This window comes from Chamaea fasciata, unplaced genomic scaffold (assembly GCF_029207755.1).
Source record: "Chamaea fasciata isolate MVZ Bird 193981 ecotype frontalis unplaced genomic scaffold, bChaFas1.0.hap1 SCAF_41, whole genome shotgun sequence".
Classification (NCBI taxonomy): Eukaryota; Metazoa; Chordata; class Aves; order Passeriformes; family Sylviidae; genus Chamaea; species Chamaea fasciata.
In genome coordinates, this window is record NW_027094126.1 from 888,027 (window position 1) to 908,422 (window position 20,396).

Below are 20,396 nucleotides of genomic sequence, written 5' to 3' on the forward strand. Positions count from 1 at the left end.
AAGATGGAGGCGGCGGCCCAGCCCCCGCCGCTGGGAGGATGGCCCCGCCCCTCCGCCGCGCTCAGCCAATAGAACCGCGTTTCGCGACGTGACGGGCGGCCATAGTATCCAATAGACAGCTCCGCGCCGGGCAGAGCGCTCGGGGATTGGCTGGGAGGCGTGGCCGCGGCGGCGGGCGGCGCTCGGCTCCGTGCGGGGCCGCGGGTTCGAGTCCCGCTCCCGCCTCAGCCGGGGCGGGGGGGGGGGGGGCGAGAAGGAGGAAGGAGCGCCCCCCACAAATGTTGGAAAAAGGGGAAAAGGAAAAGAAAAAAGAAAAATACTGTTTATTTCACACCACTACATCAAGTGCATCAGTCTGCCGCGGCCCCAGCGGGCGCCCCGGTGTCCCCCGTGCCCCCAAACCGCCCCCTCCCATCGCTCCCCGGGGGCGCTGGAAGCCCCCAGGCTCAGGGCAGGGGGAGGTGGGGAAGGGGCGCTGCCTCTGTTTTGGGGTTCACGCCCCCCAAACCCGGGGGTGATGTCCCCAAAATCCACCCACGGGACGTCCCCAAGGTGGGGGGATCACCCCCAGAAGCCCCTCACGAGGTGGGGGCGACATAAATTCGGGTTCACCCCTGGTGAGCCGTGACATCGCCTCAGGAACGCGGGGAAAAGGGCAAAACCCCGAAAAATGGAAATCGCTGATTTCGGGTGGGTGGGTGTGTGACACTCGGGGCGGGGAGAGGGTCTGTCACCACGTGTGTCACAGGTGGCGGAGCTGCGACATCAACACGCTCGGGTCGCGTGTGACGAGGAGGGAACGGGAGGACACACACAGGCACAGGTGGGCACAGGTACAGGGCAGGGGGACAAAGGGGTGGCCAAAGGGACAAATCAATGGCCAAAGTGCTGATGGCAGGCGGTCAGGGGGGACGTGACCGGGAACTGGGATGTTCCCAGTGCTCCCAGTTCGGAGGGTGCGGAAGACATTGAATACCGGACACAGGTCTGGGGGTGGTGGACACAGGTCTGGGGGTGATGGATACTGGTCTGGGGGTGGTGGACACTAGTCTGGGGGTGGTGGACACAGGTCTGGGGGTGATGGACACTGGTCTGGCGGTGATGGACACTGGTCTGGGGGTGGTGGACACAGGTCTGGGGGTGATGGACACAGGTCTGGGGGTGGTGGACATTGGTCTGGGGATGGTGCCAGGAACCAGGTGGCACAGGGACAGAACCAGTGGCTGATGGCAGGAGGTTGGGGGCACACTGGGGAACTCCCAGTGCTCCCAGTTGAGGGCACGTGGGAGTCGCCGAGGGGCAGGGTGGGGGGTGGACACAGGTGAGTGCCTGGACACAGGTACGGGCATGGTGGCAGAGGGACAAAACCAGTAACCGAGGTGCCGATGGCTGCAGGTCGGTGGGACACGGGGGGTGCTCCCAGCGCTCCCAGTTTAGCGCACCGGGAGACGCCGGTGCGGACACAGGCGCGGGCGTGGCGGCGGAGGGACAGCACCGGCGGCCAAAGCGCTGACGGCAGGAGGCCGGGGGGACAGCGCGGCTCAGGGCACGTGGAAGACGTTCAGCTTGCTGGTGTTCTTGAGGGTCTGGCGGCGATTGCAGAACCACACGCGCACCACCTCCCGCTCGTAGCGCAGCTCCTGCGCGATGCGGGTGATCTCGGCGCCCGTGGGCAGCGCGTTGCGCTCGAAGTGCGCGTTGAGCGCCTCGAGCGCCTGCGGCGTGAAGGACGTGCGGCGTTTGCGCTTCTTGCCCGGCTCGCCCCCCACGAACTCCAGCAGGTGCTGCTGCCCCTCCCGCTGCCGCTGCTCCGCCTCCCGCAGCCACTTCTCCAGCACCGGCTTCAGCTTCTGCGCGCTCTTGGGCGTGATGTCCAGCTTCTCGAACCTGCGGGGACACGGGGACACTGAGAGGGGACACAGGGGACACGGGGACACTCAGGGGACACTCAGGGGGACACACGGGACACTCGGGGGGGATGTCCAGCTTCTCGAACCTGCGGGGACACGGGGACACTCAGGGGGGGACACAGGGGTGACACAGGGGACACTCAGGGGAGACACAGGGGACACTCGGGGGGATGTCCAGCTTCACGAACCTGTGGGGACACGGGGACACTCAGGGGACACAGGGGACACTCGGGGGAATGTCCAGCTTCTTGAACCCGGGGACACAGGGGAGACTCAGGGGGGACACGGGGGCACTCAACAGGGACAGAGGGGACACTCAGGGGACACTGGGTGGGGATGTCTTGGGGACGACGTCCAGCTTCTCAAAGCTGAGGGGATGTGGGGACATGGGACATCCTTTCCCCCAGTTTTCCATCTTTTCCACTCATTCCCCTTTCCTCCTCCTGTACCCGCCCCTGGGCCTGCCCCATACCCGGCCCCTGTCACCCTAAGTGTCCCCTTACCTGCAGATGGCCCTGTCCCTGTCCCTGTGCTCCCTCTACCTAGCAGATGTACCTGTCCTACCCCCACAGTGTTTACCTGCAGGTGGCCCTGTCCCTACAGGTGACATTACCTGCAGATGGCCCCACACCTGTCCCCACAGGTGACATTACCTGCAGATGGCCCCACAGGTGACATTACCTGCAGATAGCCCCACACCTGTCCCCACAGGTGACATTACCTGCAGATGGCCCTCTCTCTGTCCCCACAGGTGACATTACCTGCAGATGGCCCCACACCTGGCCCCACAGGTGACATTACCTGCAGATGGCCCCACACCTGGCCCCACAGGTGACATTACCTGCAGATGGCCGACTGGCTGTAGGCGGGGCCCTCGGTGGCCGTCAGGGCCTGCCCCACCTGGGTCTGGGTCAGCCCCAGCGAGAGGCGCCGCAGTTTGAAGTTCTTGGCGAATTCCCGGATTTCCTCCAGGTTGATCCCGTCCTCCTCCGTGCTGGGCGGGGCAGGGGGCTCTGGGGGGGCACGGGGGGCTGTGAACCCCATTGTCCCCGTGCGCAGGGACCCCAGCCCGATATCCCCCTCCCACCCATCCCAGACCTTGTCATCCCTCTTCCCAGGGACGCCAGCCCTTGTTATCCCTTTTCCCAAGGACCCCAGCCACAGCGTTCCCTCTCCCCCGTGCTTCCCTGGCACTGCTGATCCCAGAAGAGCTCAGGCCCTGTTATCCCACTTCCCATTTTTCCTCTGCCCAGGGACTCTAGACCCCCGTTATCCCTCTTCCCACAGGATCCCAGCTCCCGCCATCCCTGTTCCCAGTGGATCCCGGACCATTCCCAGGGACCCCCGAGCCCTGTCCCGGTGCTCCCAGCGACTCACTGGACACCAGCTGGCTCACGGTGGGGGGCTCGGAGCAGGCGATGGGCACCGGGGACGGCGACACCTTGGCCATGGGGGTGGGGCTGGTCCCCACGCCGGCTGGGGCCGGCTGGATGGGCTGCACCTGGGGGGGACCTGGGGGTGACCGGGGGGCCCGGGCAGCTCCGCTCCGTGCGGGGCACAGCCCACTGGGAGAGCTGGGGCCACCGGGACGGGGCCGGGGTGGCCACGGGACGGCGCCGGGGCGGGAGGGGCCGGGCTTGGGGCTGCTCCTGGGGTCCCAAAGCCACCTGGCCAAGGACCCAAAGGTGCTCACGTGTCCCCACAGCCACGCAGCCGGGTCCCCAAGGGGCTCGTGGGCTCCTAAACCCACCTGTCCGGGTCCCAACGGGGCTCACGTGCCCCCAAAATAACGTGGGTGCGCCCCAGGAGCATACGTGGCATCCCAAAGTCACCTGGACATGTCCCAAAGGCGCTTCTGTCTCCCCCAGGGTCGTGTGGCCGGGTCCCAAAGGCACACGGGGGGTCCCAAAGGCACATGGGGGGTCCCACAGGCACACGGGGGTCCCACAGGCACACGGGGGTCCCACAGACACACGGGGGGTCCCAAAGGCACATGGGGGTCCCAAAGGCACATGGGGGGTCCCACAGGCACACGGGGGGTCCCAAAGGCACATGGGGGTCCCAAAGGCACATGGGGGGTCCCACAGGCACACGGGGGGTCCCAAAGGCACACGGGGGTCCCACAGGCACACGGGGGGTCCCAAAGGCACATGGGGGTCCCAAAGGCACATGGGGGGTCCCACAGGCACACGGGGGGTCCCAAAGGCACATGGGGGGTCCCAAAGGCACACGGGGGTCCCACAGGCACACGGAGGGTCCCAAAGGCACACGGGGGGTCCCAAAGGCACATGGGGGTCCCACAGGCACATGGGGGGTCCCAAAGGCACACGGGGGGTCCCAAAGGCACATGGGGGTCCCACAGGCACATGGGGGTCCCACAGGCACACGGGGGGTCCCACAGGCACACGGGGGTCCCACAGGCACACGGGGGTCCCAAAGGCACACGGGGGTCCCACAGGCACACGGGGGGTCCCACAGGCACACGGGGGTCCCACAGGCACACGGGGGTCCCAAAGGCACACGGGGGTCCCACAGGCACACGGGGGGTCCCAAAGGCACATGGGGGTCCCAAAGGCACATGGGGGTCCCAAAGGCACATGGGGGTCCCACAGGCATATGGGGGTCCCACAGGCACACGGGGGGTCCCACAGGCACACGGGGGTCCCACAGGCACACGGGGGTCCCAAAGGCACACGGGGGGTCCCACAGGCACACGGGGGGTCCCAAAGCTGCTCCCCTGCTCCCAAAGCCCCTTGGCTGGGGACGCTGCTATCCCCCCGCCCCCACGGCCCCCCAGCCGTGACCCACCTCGCTGGTGGGGGGCGGAGCTTGGGGTCTCGAGGTGCAGAGGGTCCCCTTGTCCTTGGGGGGGCTCAGGGGGTTGGGGTCACTCTTGGTGGGGACTCAGGGTGACTCGGAGGGCTCAGGGGGTCTCAGAGTGACCCGGGGGCTCAGGGGGTCTCAGGGTGACCCGGGGGGCTCAGGGGGGGCTCAGGGGGTCTCAGGGTGACCCGGGGGGCTCAGGGGGTCTCAGGGTGACCCGGGGGCCCAGGAGGGGCTCAGGGGGTCTCAGGGGGTCTCAGGGCTGCGGGCTCACCTCACTCTTGATGGGGGGCTCGGTGGGCCCGTTTTTCTTGCCGGGGGCGGGCGCGGGGGGGGCGGTGGCCAGCGTGGCCGCCGTGGTCAGCGTGGCCCCCGTGGCCAGCGTGGCCCCCGTGGCCAGCGTGGCGATGACCTGACCCTGCGCGTTGAGCAGCAGCTGCGGTGTCACCGGTGTCACCTGCAGGCTGGGCGGGGCCGGCGCGGGCGCGGCCGCCGCCACCCCGGGGGGGGCCACGACCCACGGCAGGGTGCCGATCACCTGGCGGAGGGGGGGAGACAGAGCTGGCGGACCCCAAAACACCCGCCCTGCGGGGGGGACACAACACCGGGAGCAGCCGGGACCCCCGCCCCAGGTGACACAACCCCGGGGGGGGACAGGGGACAGGGGACCACCCCGCGGTACCTGGCCCTGCGTGTTGGTCAGGAGCTGCCCCGGGATCCCCTGGACGCTGGGGAGGGGGTTGGCGATCACGGGGGGGGCGCTGAGGGAGCCCAGGATCTGTGGCTGCGCCCCCAGAGCCGCCGTGAGCTGTGGGACGGAAACGGGGTCAGAGGTGGGGCGGGGGGGGGCACCGGGACCCCCCCGGGTTGTCCCCCCATCCCCCCCCGTGGCCACTGGAGTCCCCGGGGGTCCCTAAATCCATAAATGCACGGCCTGGGAGCTGCCCAGAGCAGAGCCGCAGCTTGGGATGGGGAAACTGAGGCAGGGATGGTGTGTGTGGGGGGAAACTGAGGCTGATATTTTCTTCCGGGAAACTGAGACTGGAATCCTGCCCAGGGAAACTGGGGCAGGGATTTTGTCCCGGGAAACTGAGGCCAGACTCCTGCACCGGAGAAACTGAGGCTGGGATCGTGCCCAAGGAAACTGAGGCCAGGATCTTGCACGTAAAAACCAGGCTGGGGCCGTGCACAAGGAAACTGAGCCTGGGATTGTGTCTGGGGAAACTGAGGCAGGGATCCCAGCTGGGAAACAGACCGGGATGTCGTCCCGGGAACTCGAGGCAGGGATCCTCTGCAGGGACACTGAGGTCACCACTCCCCGCGTGGAACCCGAGGCAGGCTCGTGGCCCTGGCATTCCCGGGGCTCCCCGCGAGCGCTGGGCGCCGGGATGGGGCGGGATCAGTCCTTACTATGCCGGGGTTAAAGGCCAGTCCGGTGATCTGGGGCTGCGCGGACATCGGGGGGTCCTTTGGGGGGGTGGGCGCCGGGGGGGGCTGGGGCAGCAGCGGGGGCTGCCCCGGGGGCGGCGGGGGCGGCCGCGGCGCCGGGACCGCCGGGATGGCCGGGATGGCGGGGCTGAGCACGGCGGCGGCTGCGGAGAGACGGAGACACCGTGAGTGGGCTGGCACCGGGGGACACCGCGCCCGTGTCCCCTCCCCCGCCCGGCCCGGCCCCTCCCGCCACCGGGGGCGGGGCCTCACCTAAACCAGGTGCTGCTGCAGCACAGGGCGGGGGGGCGCCCCTGGGGGAACCCAAAATCTCCCCGGACACGCCTGGCACAGGTGCGGGGTCTGTAAGAGCCTCGGTGAGTTGAGGTCGATCCCCCCACACTGTCCCACCTGCAGGTCTCCCCCCTCGCCTGCTGCACCTGGTGCTCCACCTGGAGCCCCAAATCTGCACCTGGAGCCGCACCTGGAGCCCCAAATCTGCACCTGGAGCCCCAAATCTGCACCTGGAGCCGCACCTGGAGCCCCAAATCTGCACCTGGAGCCTCAAATCTGCACCTGGAGCCCCAAATCTTCACCTGGTGCTGCACCTGGAGCCCCAAATCTGCACCTGGAGCCCCAAATCTGCACCTGGAGCCTCAAATCTGCACCTGGAGCACCAAATCTTCACCTGGTGCTCCACCTGGAGCCCCAAATCTGCACCTGGAGCCCCAAATCTGCACCTGGAGCCGCACCTGGAGCCCCAAATCTGCACCTGGAGCCCCAAATCTGCACCTGGTCCCGCACCTGGAGCCCCAAATCTGCACCTGGAGCCCCAAATCTGCACCTGGTCCCGCACCTGGAGCCCCAAATCTGCACCTGGAGCCCCAAATCTGCACCTGGTCCCGCACCTGGAGCCCCAAATCTGCACCTGGAGCCCCAAATATGCACCTGGTCCCGCACCTGGAGCCCCAAATCTGCACCTGGAGCCTCAAACCTACACCTTTCCTACTCTGATTCCCCAAATTCAAGCCCAATTCAGACCCCTGCAGGTGAACACGACCTGGGCTGTGGCTGAGCTGGGGCAGGATGAATTAAGGAGGGGGACAAAGAGAGCCCCAAGGTCACCTGTTTCAGCCAGGTACCACACACCTGGAGCTCCGAATTTGCACCTTTTAGTCTCCAATCTGCCAAATTCAAGCCCATTTCGGAACGCTCCTGCGGCAGGTGCTGCACCTGCAATCCTAAATCTACACTGAAAGCCCCAAATCTCCACCTTTGACCCTGAAACTCCCAAATCTCCACCTTTGACCCTGAAACCCCCAAATCTACACCTTTGACCCTGAAACCCCTCACCTTGAAGCCCACGGATGGACTAGATTTGGGCTGAGGATGAGTTGGGGAGGGGGCAAAGGGAGCTCCAACCTGCACAGTTCCAGCCAGGGGCCGCACCTGGAGGCCCAAATCTACACCAGGTGCCTCACCTGGAGCCCCAAATCTACACCAGGTGCCGCACCTGGAGCCCCAAATCAAGACCTTTTCTACTCCAATCCCCCGAAGTCAAGCCCATTTCAGAGCCCTCCTGCAGCCACAGCCGGAGCCCCAAATCTGCACCTTTTGCACTCAAACTCCCCGGCGGCAGCCCGTTTCCGCTCCCAGGTGTCCGGGCGGGCGGGGCAGGGGCGCGGTTACCTGCGGTTACCTGTCAGATTGGCTACGGGCGGTTTGAAAATCGCCCCCGCAGGTGCCGCCGGCGTCAGTCCCGGGAGCGCGGCGAGCGTTGCTGTGGGAATTGTCACCAGGGCCAGCGCCTGCTGGCCTGTCACCTGACCTGCAATACTGATGGGGATAAGAAGAGGTTGAGTAACTGTCCCTGCTGGAACCATTACTCCTGTCACACCTGTGGCTAAGCTTTCCTGAGCCAACACCTGCGGAGATAAATGAGATTTGAAAGAGAAACACAAATCAACGCCCTGCTCAGCATCAGGGAAACCCCCACGGGGCCCGCCCCGCCCGGCCTGGGACACCCCTCGGGGGGAGGGGGCAAAGGGGGAGCTCCCCGGGGAATCCCTCTTTGGGGGGATGGGGGGGGGCATAGGAGGAGCCCCCCTGCCTGGGGAACCCCTGGGGGAAGGGGGATCCCGGGGGGCTCCCTGGTGAACCTCTGGGGGGGGGGGGGGGAAGGCAAAGGGGAGCCCCCCTGACCTGTGAACCCCTCTCCGTGGGGAGATGGGGGGAGCTCTGCTAGCTGGGGGGCACTGGGGGGGTGTGGAGATGCCCCCCTGCTGGAGGGCATAAAGGGGGGTCCCCCCTACTGCTGACTCCCGCTCTGTGAGGGGTGGGGGGCACAGAGGGGATTCCCCGTACAGGGAACGCCTTCTCCATAGAGACACGAGGGGCACCTGGGGCCTCCCTTCCCCCCCCCCCCCCCCAGCTCTGTGGAGACCCCTCAGTGGGGGGACAAAAGGGGTCCCCTCACCTGGCCACCCCCTCTCTGCGGACACCTCCCCCGGGGTCCCCCCTGGCCCCCCAGCCCCGGGGGACAGTTACCTGTGGGGTGGCCTGCACGGCCAGGTGTGTCACGCCGGGCTGGCTCGGGGCGTGGCTCGAGGGGACGGGAGTGGGCGACGCTGCTTTGGCTTTATCTGGGGGAGAAACAGGAGGGGGTGAGGAGGGAGGGGGGCACCCAAATTCTGCACTCCCAGGGAGTGAACACCTTCCCACAGGTGTGGTCGGGGGGGGTCACTGCCCGGGGAGGGGACGCAGGAGGGGCAGTGACTTGGGTCAGTCACAGTGTGACCAGCGCGGTGACCATCCCCCGTCCCCCAGGTGCGGCCTCCTCCCCTCCCCCCCGGCAGGAGAGACGATGGGAGACGGGACAGGTGACAGGTGGGGGTGGATTTGGGATACACCTGCGGGAGGATTTGGGGCGCTGGCCAGAAACCAGCGAGGAACCAAGTGGGATCTCCCCAAAACGTGAGTTACCGGGGAGGAGCCAGGGGAGGACCTGCAGCAGGACCGCGGAGCAGCCCAAGGGACACAGGTGACACAACCCAGACACCCCCTCTGCTCCCAGGGAGGGACCTGGGAACCATCCCGGGAAGGGGAGACCCGGGATAACCGCGGGGAACCATCCCGGGAAGGAGAGACCCGGGAGAACCCCCGGGAACGATCCCGGGAAGGGGAGACCCGGGAGAACCGCGGGGAACCATCCCGGGAAGGGGAGACCCGGGAGAACCCCCCGGGAACGATCCCGGGAAGGAGAGACCCGGGAGAACCACCGGGAACAATCCCGGGAAGGAGAGACCCGGGAGAACCCCCGGGAACGATCCCGGGAAGGAGAGACCCGGGAGAACCACCGGGAACGATCCCGGGAAGGGGAGACCCGGGAGAACCCCCGGGAACGATCCCGGGCAGGGGGGGCGGGGGGGTCTCTCACCTGCCGCCTCCCCGCCGGACGAGCTCGGGGTGCTGGAGGGAGCGTCCTCCACAGCTGGGGGGCCCCGCGGTGCCGGGGACCCCCCTGCTCCCTCCGCGGCCGTTTTGGGGTCCCCGTCCACCCCCACCTCCAGCACCCGGATGGTCTCGTGGCTGGACATGACAATAACCTGCAAAGGAACCCCAAGATCAGCTCAAGGGGTGTCACCCCGCCGCCGTGTCCCCCAGGGCCCCCCCCCTGCATCCCGGGGGGGGCTGTTTTGGGGTGCAGAGCCCACCTGGACCCTGGAGGAGGGACGGACGGACGGGTGTGGGGGTCCCAGCCCCCTAACACCTCAGTGCTTCGCTGTCAGCACCCCAATCCAGGGGCACCCCCGGGTGAGACCTTGGCCAGGAGAAACGCTGCCAGTGGTCGCGGCGCCCCCACATTTACAGCACCCCCACACCTAAAGCACACCCTTACCCGCAGCACCCCCAAAGCTGCGGCACCCACAAACAGCCGGCACCCCCCAACCTACAGCACTCCCAAACAGAGCCGGCACCCACAAACCTACAGAACCCTGCGAACCTAGAGCAGCCCCAAACATAGCGGGGAGCCCCAAACCTACAGCACCCCAACCCTAGAGAACTCTGCGAACCTAGAGCAGCCCCAAACATAGCGGGGAGCCCCAAACCTACAGCACCCCCAAACCTACAGAACCCTGCGAACCTAGAGCAGCCCCAAGGCCGGGAGCCCCAAACCTACAGCACCCCAACCCTAGAGAACTCTGCGAACCTACAGCACCCCCAAACATAGCGGGGAGCCCCAAACCTACAGCACCCCCAAACCCTGGAGAACTCCGCACACCCGCAGCAGCCTCAGAGCCGCCCCCCGTACCTGGAGCGTGGCAGGGACCGGCACGTACACGGTGAAGGAGCCGAAGCCCGCGGCCATGGCCGGCGCCGCTGGGCCGGGGCCGCTGGGCCCCCCCTGCCCGGCCCGGGGACGAGCGGAGCGGTTCGCGTGGGGTTTGAGCCACAGAAGGGACAAGGCGGTGAGGAGCAGCCCCTGCGGGGGCGGGATTGGGCTTCTCATCCTCCCGGACAGCGCTTTTTATCAGGCAGCTCCTGCCTTTTACAAGCGCAGCCCCAGACCCTCCCCCGGAGGCGTTGGGACATTCGCACTCTCGGAGGGAGCGGACCCTTGGAGTTGGACTCTTCCTGTTATAAATACGTATTTTAGCCTCGGCTTTTCGCGAATATTAAAACGGATGCCGTACGCCTAACGTTAAAGTCACTTTGCTGTAAGGACACGGGTTTTATTTCTGCTATTAACTAAACTCAGACGTAGCAGTGAAATAGCCGGGGTAGTTCTGGCCGGAATTGACCTGCCTGCTGGGCTGGATAACATCCAGAGAACGGGTGATGAAGACCCTGCTGCCGATAACGCAACTATCAGCACCTGCCATGTGCAGAAAGTGCGGACCGAGACCCAGACTGGAGGTGATAAAGAGAACGGACCGAAACCACAGCCAAGAAAGGAGCATGCCCTGGAAAGGCGGACCCGAGGAGGGGCCACGCCAAACAGTGCCTGGAACGTGCACATATCTTTGGGGAAAAGTTTAAATATGCGTAATTGCTTATGAATATTTAAATACGCAAAAATTTTTTAAAAAACGGAAAAGATGAAATTTAAATATGAAAACATGAGAATTAAATATGAAAATATGACATTTCAATATGTAAACTTGCGTATGAACAGGCTGATGCGATAGGAAAGGTATGTACAGGGTGTCTCCAAAACAGCAGGTGTGCTCCCGGCGGAATGCCAAGCACTGGGCCGTTAAAATTTGCTTCATTGTCTTCGGCTCTTCTTGTCCTTCATTAAACTTGTAAATTTTACCAGGAGAGTGAACCTCGTTTCTCACAATTCCCATTCCCGAGGCCATTCCCATTCCCGAGGGACGTTCCCTGTCCTGCTGGGGCAGGGCAGGCTCAGCCCCTGGAGGGAATGTGGGCGTCCCAGCAGGGCCAGGAACCCCCAGAGCCCCCAAAGCGCCCCCAGACCCATTTCTGGGCCCTCCCCCGAGGGCTGGGGGTGACCCCAGTGCTCCATCAGAGAGGGAACAACTCCTCCCAGGAGGCTCCTGGGTGTTCACCTGTGAAAAACGTGGTTCACTTTCTTGGTAAAATTTTAAAAGTTTAATAAAAAGACAATAGGAGACACAAAGCAATGGGTTAAACAACGAAAAAAGGAGGGCCAGGTGCTCGGCACTCAGCCAGGGGCACACTCACTATCTTGGAAACACCCTTTTAATATTTTTTTCAATCAGCCTGTTGCATATTCACAGATTATTATGCATTATTCAAACATTCCTTTGAGTTTAGACGTTCTTTTGCTTGGTTTTAACCTTTGACTTGTCTCCATGCCATCTTGAAGATTAACTCAATACGTTTTATTGCTCCTCATGGTTTCATCCTGTTGTTTTTTTTTTACCCTCCCTGATAATGGAGAGTCAATAAATTCTTCCTTTGGGGTTCTGGTTTCTGTCACTGTTATCTTCACTCAGACAGGATAACCCACGAATGTGAGGAATCACCTATTTGCTTTCACCATTCTTTGAGTTAAGTCACATGAATAAAAGCATTTCAACATCACACAGTCTCCATTTCAATATTGTGCTATGGTCTAACATTCCATTGACCAAAAAAACCAAACTGTGTTGACCTATGACAGATACATATTTATCACACTACTATTTCCGAGGTCTGTTAATAACAGATATAAAAGCAAAGTTATTTTAACAATATACATACAGCATTCATCTTAATATTAGCGAAAAGCCAACTTTAAAATATGTATATTTAACCCTTCCTTCCTTCCTTCCTTCCTTCCTTCCTTCCGTCCTTCCTTCTCCCCCTTGTACATTTTCCTGTGTTATTTTTTGTTTTGTTTCCATATTACCGTAGACGAGAACAACACAAACAGCTCCAAACCTGTTCCCCATTGCACACGAATTGTTCTAAACCCCATCCTACGTGTACATTTATATTTATATATTCACGAACCCAGATCATTCAATGTCATTTCACTCCAATTCACCCCAAGGGCTCCACTGACACCACCCTGGGTTTCCTTTGCTTCCTGGGTGGCTGGAATGTTTTACTGGTGCCAGGGACAGGATCACTCTGAAAATCCAGAGGTTTTCCCATGGGGTAACAGAAGCTTGGACGGGGGGAAGTTGTTGGGGAAGATGAATCAGGGAAACCTTATAAATATGATTGTTTAGCAAAAGATTCTGAAAATATGAAACCTATAGTCGAAATAGAGATGGAAACTTGCTTTGAGTTGTAGGACACCGAGTCTTACTTACTATATAACCTGAAAACAACAGCCTGGCCAGCTGAAGGAGAATCCCTTTTTGATTGAACAACACCTTTCTGCTGGTTAAGGGACCCAAAGGTCAATGTAGCAAACCAGAAAAGTCTGAAGAGTAGTTTTTAGAGTTTAAAACATAACATGGCATGGTAATGTAGTAGTTCCTATAGGCTATATGTAGATTCTATAGGATTTTGTGTCTTGTAGTGGTTGGTCACTGTAAATTAGAATATTCGTCACAAAAGGGGATATAATGCATTGTAAGAAGGACCTCGCTCTCTAACTTCTGCTCTGATCCCCGCTCCTCTCTTAGCTCTTCGCTCTGCTCTTACCTCTCTTATCTCTTACTTCTTCCTCCCTTGTCCCGGCTCCTCTCTTAGCTCCTTTTCTGCTCACGCCTCCTAGCTCTATTCTCTGCTCTCTCGCTCTCTTAACTCTCACCCCCTTGCTCTTCCTCCCTCTCTCTCTGGGACTTCCCTTCAGCCGAGGCCGGTGGCTGAAGGCAAGGCCCTCTCCACCCACGCCCCTTGCAATAAAACCACGTGTTCTAGAATATCTCAGGTCAGCAGAGTTCCTTCTCCCTGCCGTCCACGGATGCTCCTACAGGAAGTGACAGAAATCTCCAGCAGAAGGTGCCGGCAGCTGGGGAGGTGCCTGACCTTCAGCGCTCCCCACCGCTCTGATTTCTCTGCTCTCTGTGTGACCTGGGCACAGCAGGCCCACACAGAGGTTTGCTGGTGTGGGAGGTTCTCTGGTGTGGGAGGTTCTCTGGTGTGAGAAGTTCTCTGGTGTGGGAGGTTCTCTGGTGTGCCCCCAGACTTTTGTGAGGTTTTGTCCCTGAGAAAGCCCAGCTGACCCTCAGGGAGGGTTAATGGGGAGAAAAGCACTGACCCTCGGAGGGTCCATCACCTGTTCCTGAACCTCCTGAGAATCCTGGTTGTTTCTCTGCAAGGCCCAGAGCAAACCCAACTCCTTCCCTAAACCAGAGCAAACCCAACTCTCTCCTAAACCAAGAGCAAATCTAACTCTTCCCTAAACTCAGAATCAATTCAACTCTTTCCCTAAATCCAACTCTCCCTTAAACCCCCTGAGCTGGCCAGGCAATGCCAGGATCCCTTGGGTGGGGTGCAGTGGTCAGTGAGGGTCCCTTGGGTGGAGGGCAGTGGTCAGTGAGGTGCAGTGGTCAGTGGTCAGTGAGGGTCCCTTGGGTGGAGGGCAGTGGTCAGTGAGGTGCAGTGGTCAGTGAGGGTCCTTTGGGTGGAGGGCAGTGGTCAGTGAGGTGCAGTGGTCAGTGAGGTGCAGTGGTCAGTGGTCAGTGAGGGTCCCTTGGGTGGGGTGCAGTGGTCAGTGAGGTGCAGTGGTCAGTGAGGTCCGGCGTTGGGGTTCCTGGTGTGACCCAGACCTGCCATGAGGTTTCCCCTGGCACAGAGTCCAGCTGACCCTCAGGGAGGGTCCGTGGGCAGCAGGACACTGACCAACCCTCAGTGACCCTTTGAGGGTCACTCAGTGGTCACTGCCCCTGTCACCAATGGTCACTCTCCTGCACCTGCGCTGGGCTCTGAGCACCCCTGCCCCACCCAGGGGTGCTGGAATTGCAATTCCTGCAGGACACGAACGCGGCAGAGCCCGGGCAGTGCCGTGGGGGGGGGGTGGTGCTGCCCTCAGAGCAGAGGGAAAAGAGGGAAAATCAGAATTCCTGGAGCCAAGGGATGAGATTTCCACAAGGTCCTCGGGCGCCGGGGGTGGTCTGACACCCCCCGCCCAGCCCCACCAGCAGCCTGGGCTGACCAGTGCCACCAGTCCCCGGAGGGGAGGGCACTGGCTTTACTGGGAGGGCTGATCCCAGGGTTTGGGGTGGTCACTCTGCCCCTTCCACCCGAGTGACCAATGCCAGAGTTCACCCTGGGGCAGCCAGGGGAGGAAAGGAGCTGGGAATTGAATCCACACCCGATGGACCTTTCCTGCTTTTTAATAACTGGCCCATCCTAGACTGAATTGTCCCTTTTTATAGGACCTGATCGAGGAATTTTCCCTCTTTATAGGAGCTGATTGAGGAATTTTCCCTTTTTATAGGACCCGATCGAGGAATTTTCCCTCTTTATAGGACCTGATCGAGGAATTTTCCCTTTTTTTGGACCTGATCGAGCCGTGTGGGACTGGGACCAATGAGACTTTTAACAGTCCCCAAAATAACCCTCAGTATTACCAATTTAATAATAACTGTTGATTTGTTTTTATCGTGAGCTGCTTGTTGGGCAACTAAATATTACCGGGATTATCTAAAGCAGGCTGTTGTACGTGCTGTCAATTTGCTTTTTTCCTAAGTTGATTTTGTCTTTTTTCTTTTTACTAGGAAAAAACCTAATGGTGTGAGAAAAGTTTTTATTTTTCTCTCGGGTTAAATGTACGTTTAACTTATGTATAAATTTGTCTCAACTAATTGAAGGTCAGGGAATTGAACCAAATTAAACCTCGGAGTTGGTACAAGCACTAATGAAGATTTGGAATCATCCAGCTGAAGGAATTTTTATCAGTTTTGCCTTGGATGGCTTTAGAGTTGCGATGATTTGGCTGATTTTTTCAGCGATATGAACGAGGGAATGAAACAACCTCGACAAAACCACAAGAAAATGTCCCAAAGGCCCATCCCAGAGCAGGAGGAGGGACAGGACTGCAAAGGGAACAGGGATCAAACACGAGGAAATCTCTTCCCAGCTCCCACCCAACCCTTCCTGAACCATTTACAAACCGTGCCTCCGTCTTGCAAACGATGTAACTTTCCTAATTAATTGTTTTAATTAGCTTTCCTAATTAATGGCTTTCAATAGTCACAAGCAGTGCCACGTTCCACTGCAGCCAGCCCTCAGCGAGGTTTGTCACCAGCTGCTATTTTGGGAGCCCAGTTCGGGAAAATCGCTGGAACTTCGGAGTTTTGCTGAACCAACCTCGGCGCTTCTCAATAAACAAAAGCCTGGGAGAGGGAGATGTTTTTGCTGGAATTGGACGTGAGGAATGCAGGATTTAGAGAGCACAAGGACATTCTGCAGAGCCCAGAGATAAAGAGGAGACACAGACAGCCCACAGCTGAACCGAAACTCCCGAGCTGGGAAAAAGGCGACGAAGAGACTGAAAACGGGAACTGATCAGCACGGGAGATCAATAACCAACAGAGGACAAACTGCTAATTAATGGCAGTCCTGTGATTTATAGCTAACGGGCGGGAATTTCTTTGCCAAAATGTAGAAATGGTGAAAAGTTTTGGAGGTGTGTGCTGGGGTGAGTAAAGCAGGGCCGTTTTCTAGGACTAAAAATAGGGTCAGAGTTTGATTTATCCCACTTTTCTGGCAGTAGGGGAAGGTGAGCTGAGCCCGCAGAAACCTGGAATGTCTTGGAGCTGGGAACTGTTATCCAGGACACGTTGGATCATCCCAATCCAAGAACTTTCATCCAGGACACGCTGGGCTATCCCAGCTGGGGACGTCTCCAGAGGTCACACCTGATGGCTCCCAGGGATGGACGGGGCTGTCCTGTGCCCATTCCCACCAGCCAGGGGCTGGAATTCCAGGGACAAGGCACAGGAAGCTCCCTGAGGTGACCAGCCAAATATTCCACCAGGAACAGCGTGGGGGTGTCGGGATGGGAAAATCCCTTCCCAGCTGCCCACACCTGCCGGGGCTGGATCCGAGGGAATGCCGGGGCTCCCACCAGGTGTGCTGGCAGCGTTTGTGACTTTATCTTACCTCAGCACAGAACAGGAGGTGCAGGGAAAGGGCTGGATCCCAATGGCCTGTGCATGGAATCCAAGGAATCCTGACGGGGGGGGGACATGGAAGTGTTTCCAGTGCCAGAGAACACATTTGTCCTTTATTCTGGAAAACATCCCCTGGGCTGTACCTGCCTGCAAACACTGACCTGGCTGTGCCTGGGGGAACGAAACCCCAGGTCCAGCAGCTCCCAAACCCGGCCCTACAAAAGCACTTTGCTCTGGATCCGCAGCCAAAGGAGCCTGGGGAGTGAAATGTGCCTGCAGGGCCGGGCCGTGGCACCAGGGCAAGGCCACCAGCCCTGCAGAGCAGCGGGACGTCCCTGAGCAGAGCAGAGAACGTTCCAGGCTAAGCAAGGCTCGAAGAACGGAGCCCAGGCTCCCGGTTTGCCTGTCCTGGGGCCTCACAGGTGAGCGGGAATGGAATTGCCATCGCCTCCTGGTTTGGTGTTTTTCAAGACTGCTGCGGCTCTGGAGCATCTCCCGTCCACTTTGATATATACATCTTATCAAGTTGGCTTTTCCCACGTATCAAAGTGAATACGAAACGTATCATATTGTATCACATCATATGTGTCACGGTTCCTTTTGCTTTCTGCCGTTTCCAGGGCTCGGAAATGGTGGAGTGATGAGCGTAAATATTCATTTTAGGTTGTAGCACAATGTTAAAATGGAAACTGTGCGATGGAAGATGCTTTTTGTAGCTAAACCCAGAAGAACAGGAGAGATAATGGGGAATCTCCCCCCGTTTTGGATGATCTGGATGAAGATAACGAGGACAGACCCCAAAGCTCCAAAGGAGGAATGTACTGATCCTCTGTTATCAGGGAGTGGGACGCGAGACGACCAAGAGATTTATCTACCAGGAGTAATAAAATGTTAAATCGGTGAAATGGGGCGGGCTGGGGGGGGGTTTAAAACCAAGAGAATATCTAAACTTAAAGGAACGTTGGAATAACCCATTAGGGTCTTTTGAATACGTAATAGTCTGGTACATTTAAAGCAGTGTTTGCTGAGTCAGGGGGTGCTGTCTGCCAGGCCCCCCCGGGCCATCAGCTATCACTGCTGGGCTCTCTCCTAATTGTCTCCTTTTTTAAAAAAATAAATTTAATTAAACTTAGAAATTTTACTAAGAAAGTGAACCTTGTTTTTCACACCCTGAAGGGGTAAATGGGGTCCTGGAAGAGAAAAGAGGATCCTCGGGGAATAAATGAGGTCCTGGAAGGGTTAATGGGGTCCTGAAGGGACACTCCCACTCCTGAGTGTGGCCCTGAAGGGGTTAATGGGGTCCTGGAAGAGAAACAGGATCCTCAGGGAGTAAATGGGGTCCTGGAAGGGTAAATGAGTTTCTAAAGGGACATTCCTACTCCCGAGTGTGGCCCTGAAGGGGTAAATGGGGTCCTGGAAGGCTAAGTGGGTTTTTAAGGGTAAGAGGGGTCCTGGAAGGGTAAATGTAACGTGTAAAAGGAAAAAGGGGGTTCTGAAACGGTCGGTGATGTCCTGTGGGGTAAATGGGGCCATGAAAAGGAAAATGGGGTCCTGGAAGAGCAAATGAGGTTTGGGGGGGGACGTTCCCTGCTCTGCCAGGGCAGGGCTGGCTCAGCTCCCGGAGGGAATGTGGGGGTCCCAGCAGGGCCAGGAACCCCCAGAGCCCCCAAAGCGCCCCCAGACCCATTTCTGGGCCCTTCCCCGAGGGCTGGGGGTGACCCCAGTGCTCCATCAGAGAGAGAACAACTCCCCCCAGGGGGGATTAATTAATGATCAATTAAACCTGGCTGTTCTACCTGAGCCTGTACTAACCCATCGAGCTGGTAGCCCCACACCTGCAGCACCCCCACATCCACAGCATCCCAAAGCACAGCCACCGCCCCACACCTGCAGCGTCCCCTCCAGCCCCACAGGTGTGCCACAGGGCCAGGTGAGCCCCTCCAATTCTCTACAGGTGTCCCAGCCCCGCCCAGGGCACAGGGGTGGGTGTGTCCCGCCCCCCGGGCCGATTTTGGGGGGGCAGGGGGGGGTCGTACCTGCTCGTTGACTGTCAGCAGAGCCTCCTGGGGCTGCCCCGGGCACGGCTCCATGGTGACCTGGCACAGGTGGGCAGGGTCACACCTGCCACATGCTGCAGGAGGGGACAAGGAGGGGCTGTCACCGCCTGGCAGGTCCTGGAGGTCCTCTCAGCCCCTTTGAAACCTTAAAAACCGGGGATGGGCCAGGTGAAAGCACCTCCCTGGGGCCCAAAGCAGGTCCCCAAAGCTCCAGGTGACACCCGGCCGCCCTCCCGAGTCCCTGCTGCTTCCTGAGGGTGTCCAAATTGTTGGGGACACAGCAGGTGACAGGAATCACGGTGGGGGAGGGCTCTGGATTCACCCCCAGGTGGAATTCACCTGCCCCAGGGAGCCCCTGAGTGACATCCCAAAACCCTGCGGCAGCTTCTTCCCACACCTGAGGCTGGAAAAGGTGGGGAAGCTCCTGCTCCTCCCCCCTCCAGGTGGGATCTCCATCCCTTCCCACCTCCCCCCCCACCTTCAGACGGGCTGAGGCCAAACGGGGACCCCAAATGGGAGGGAAAAGGGGCACAGGAAGGGAATCCCCCGGGATCCCGGGGCTCCCAGGCACTCACCCACTGTTTGCTCTGGGCTGAGGGACCCTCCCGGCCGGACGCGGGGCTCCTGCCCCCCGGGATGGGCTGATGGGGCTGGGGGCTCCCGGGGTTCTGGGGTCTCTGGATTTCAGGGCTCCGAGTCTCTGGTGTCCTGGTGCAGCTCTCGGGAATTCTGGGCTCTGGCTCTCCGGATTTAGGGGTGTCCAGGCTCTGGCTCTGCAGGTTTTGGGGTGTCCAGGCTCTGGCTCTGCAGGTTTTGGGGTGTCCGGGCTCTGGTTCTCGGGGTTTTGGGGTTTCCGGGCTCTGGCTCTGCAGGTTTTGGGGTGTCCGGGCTCTGGTTCTCCGGGTTTTGGGGTGTCCGGGCTCTGGTTCTCGGGGTTTTGGGGTGTCCGGGCTCTGGTTCTCGGGGTTTTGGGGTGTCCGGGCTCTGGCTCTGCAGGTTTTGGGGAGTCCAGGCTCTGGTTCTCGGGGTTTTGGGGTGTCCGGGCTCTGGTTCTCGGGGTTTTGGGGTGTCCGGGCTCTGGCTCTGCAGGTTTTGGGGTGTCCAGGCTCTGGTTCTCCGGGTTTTGGGGTGTCTGTGCTCTGTCTCTCCTGGTTTTGGGGCTGTGGCTCCCTGGGCTCCTCCGAGTTTTGGGGTCCCTGGATTTGGCCTGGAGGGACACAAAACCCGGAGCTGTTCCCGTGCCGAGCTCTGGCTGCTCCCCAAAAACACCAGGAGCCCCAGGACCCGCCCTTCCACCCTCCCCACTCCCAAGGGATGGAGGTGCTTCGGGAAAAGGCGACTCCGACAGAAGGAACGGGAAAGCTCCGGGATGCGTGGGCTTTTCCGGGGCTCTGGCGACACAAGGAACACAAAACCTCCCCGTTATCCATCCCCAGCCAAGCAGCCAAACTGGATTCATTCCAGCTCCACCGGGGCAGCAAAAGGCTGAGCAGCGCACAGGATCCCCCAGATCCTTGGATTTCTCTCCCTGCTGCTGGTGGGAGGAGACACAAATAACCCGGGAGGGAAAGGGGGGCGGGGAGGACTAATTAATGAGACAATTAATCAGACATTCGTAATTCCAGGCCGGATGC

The 20,396-nt window shown here is 60.0% G+C and overlaps 1 protein-coding gene across 4 annotated transcripts; it reads right to left on the bottom strand.

The window, feature by feature from the left end:
- Positions 1–304: 304 nt before the first annotated feature.
- POU6F1 (POU class 6 homeobox 1) lies at positions 305–20,390 on the bottom strand. 4 transcript variants are annotated; one of them, XM_066207426.1, is made up of 11 exons: positions 19,338–19,420; positions 18,742–18,836; positions 9,598–9,766; positions 8,709–8,803; positions 7,861–8,086; positions 6,144–6,325; positions 5,416–5,541; positions 5,008–5,271; positions 3,288–3,411; positions 2,752–2,923; positions 305–1,887 (listed from the first exon to the last, which is right to left on the bottom strand). In XM_066207426.1, the coding sequence occupies exons 2-11, from the start codon at positions 18,793–18,795 to the stop codon at positions 1,542–1,544; spliced, it is 1,758 nt and encodes a 585-aa protein (XP_066063523.1). In that variant the 5' UTR covers positions 18,796–18,836; positions 19,338–19,420; the 3' UTR covers positions 305–1,541. The 4 variants fall into 4 exon arrangements, with proteins under 4 accessions (XP_066063523.1, XP_066063521.1, XP_066063522.1 ...); XM_066207424.1 differs by lacking the exon at positions 5,416–5,541 and having other exon boundaries at positions 18,742–18,801; positions 19,338–20,390; XM_066207425.1 differs by lacking the exons at positions 18,742–18,836; positions 19,338–19,420 and adding an exon at positions 10,474–11,433.
- Positions 20,391–20,396: the final 6 nt, after the last annotated feature.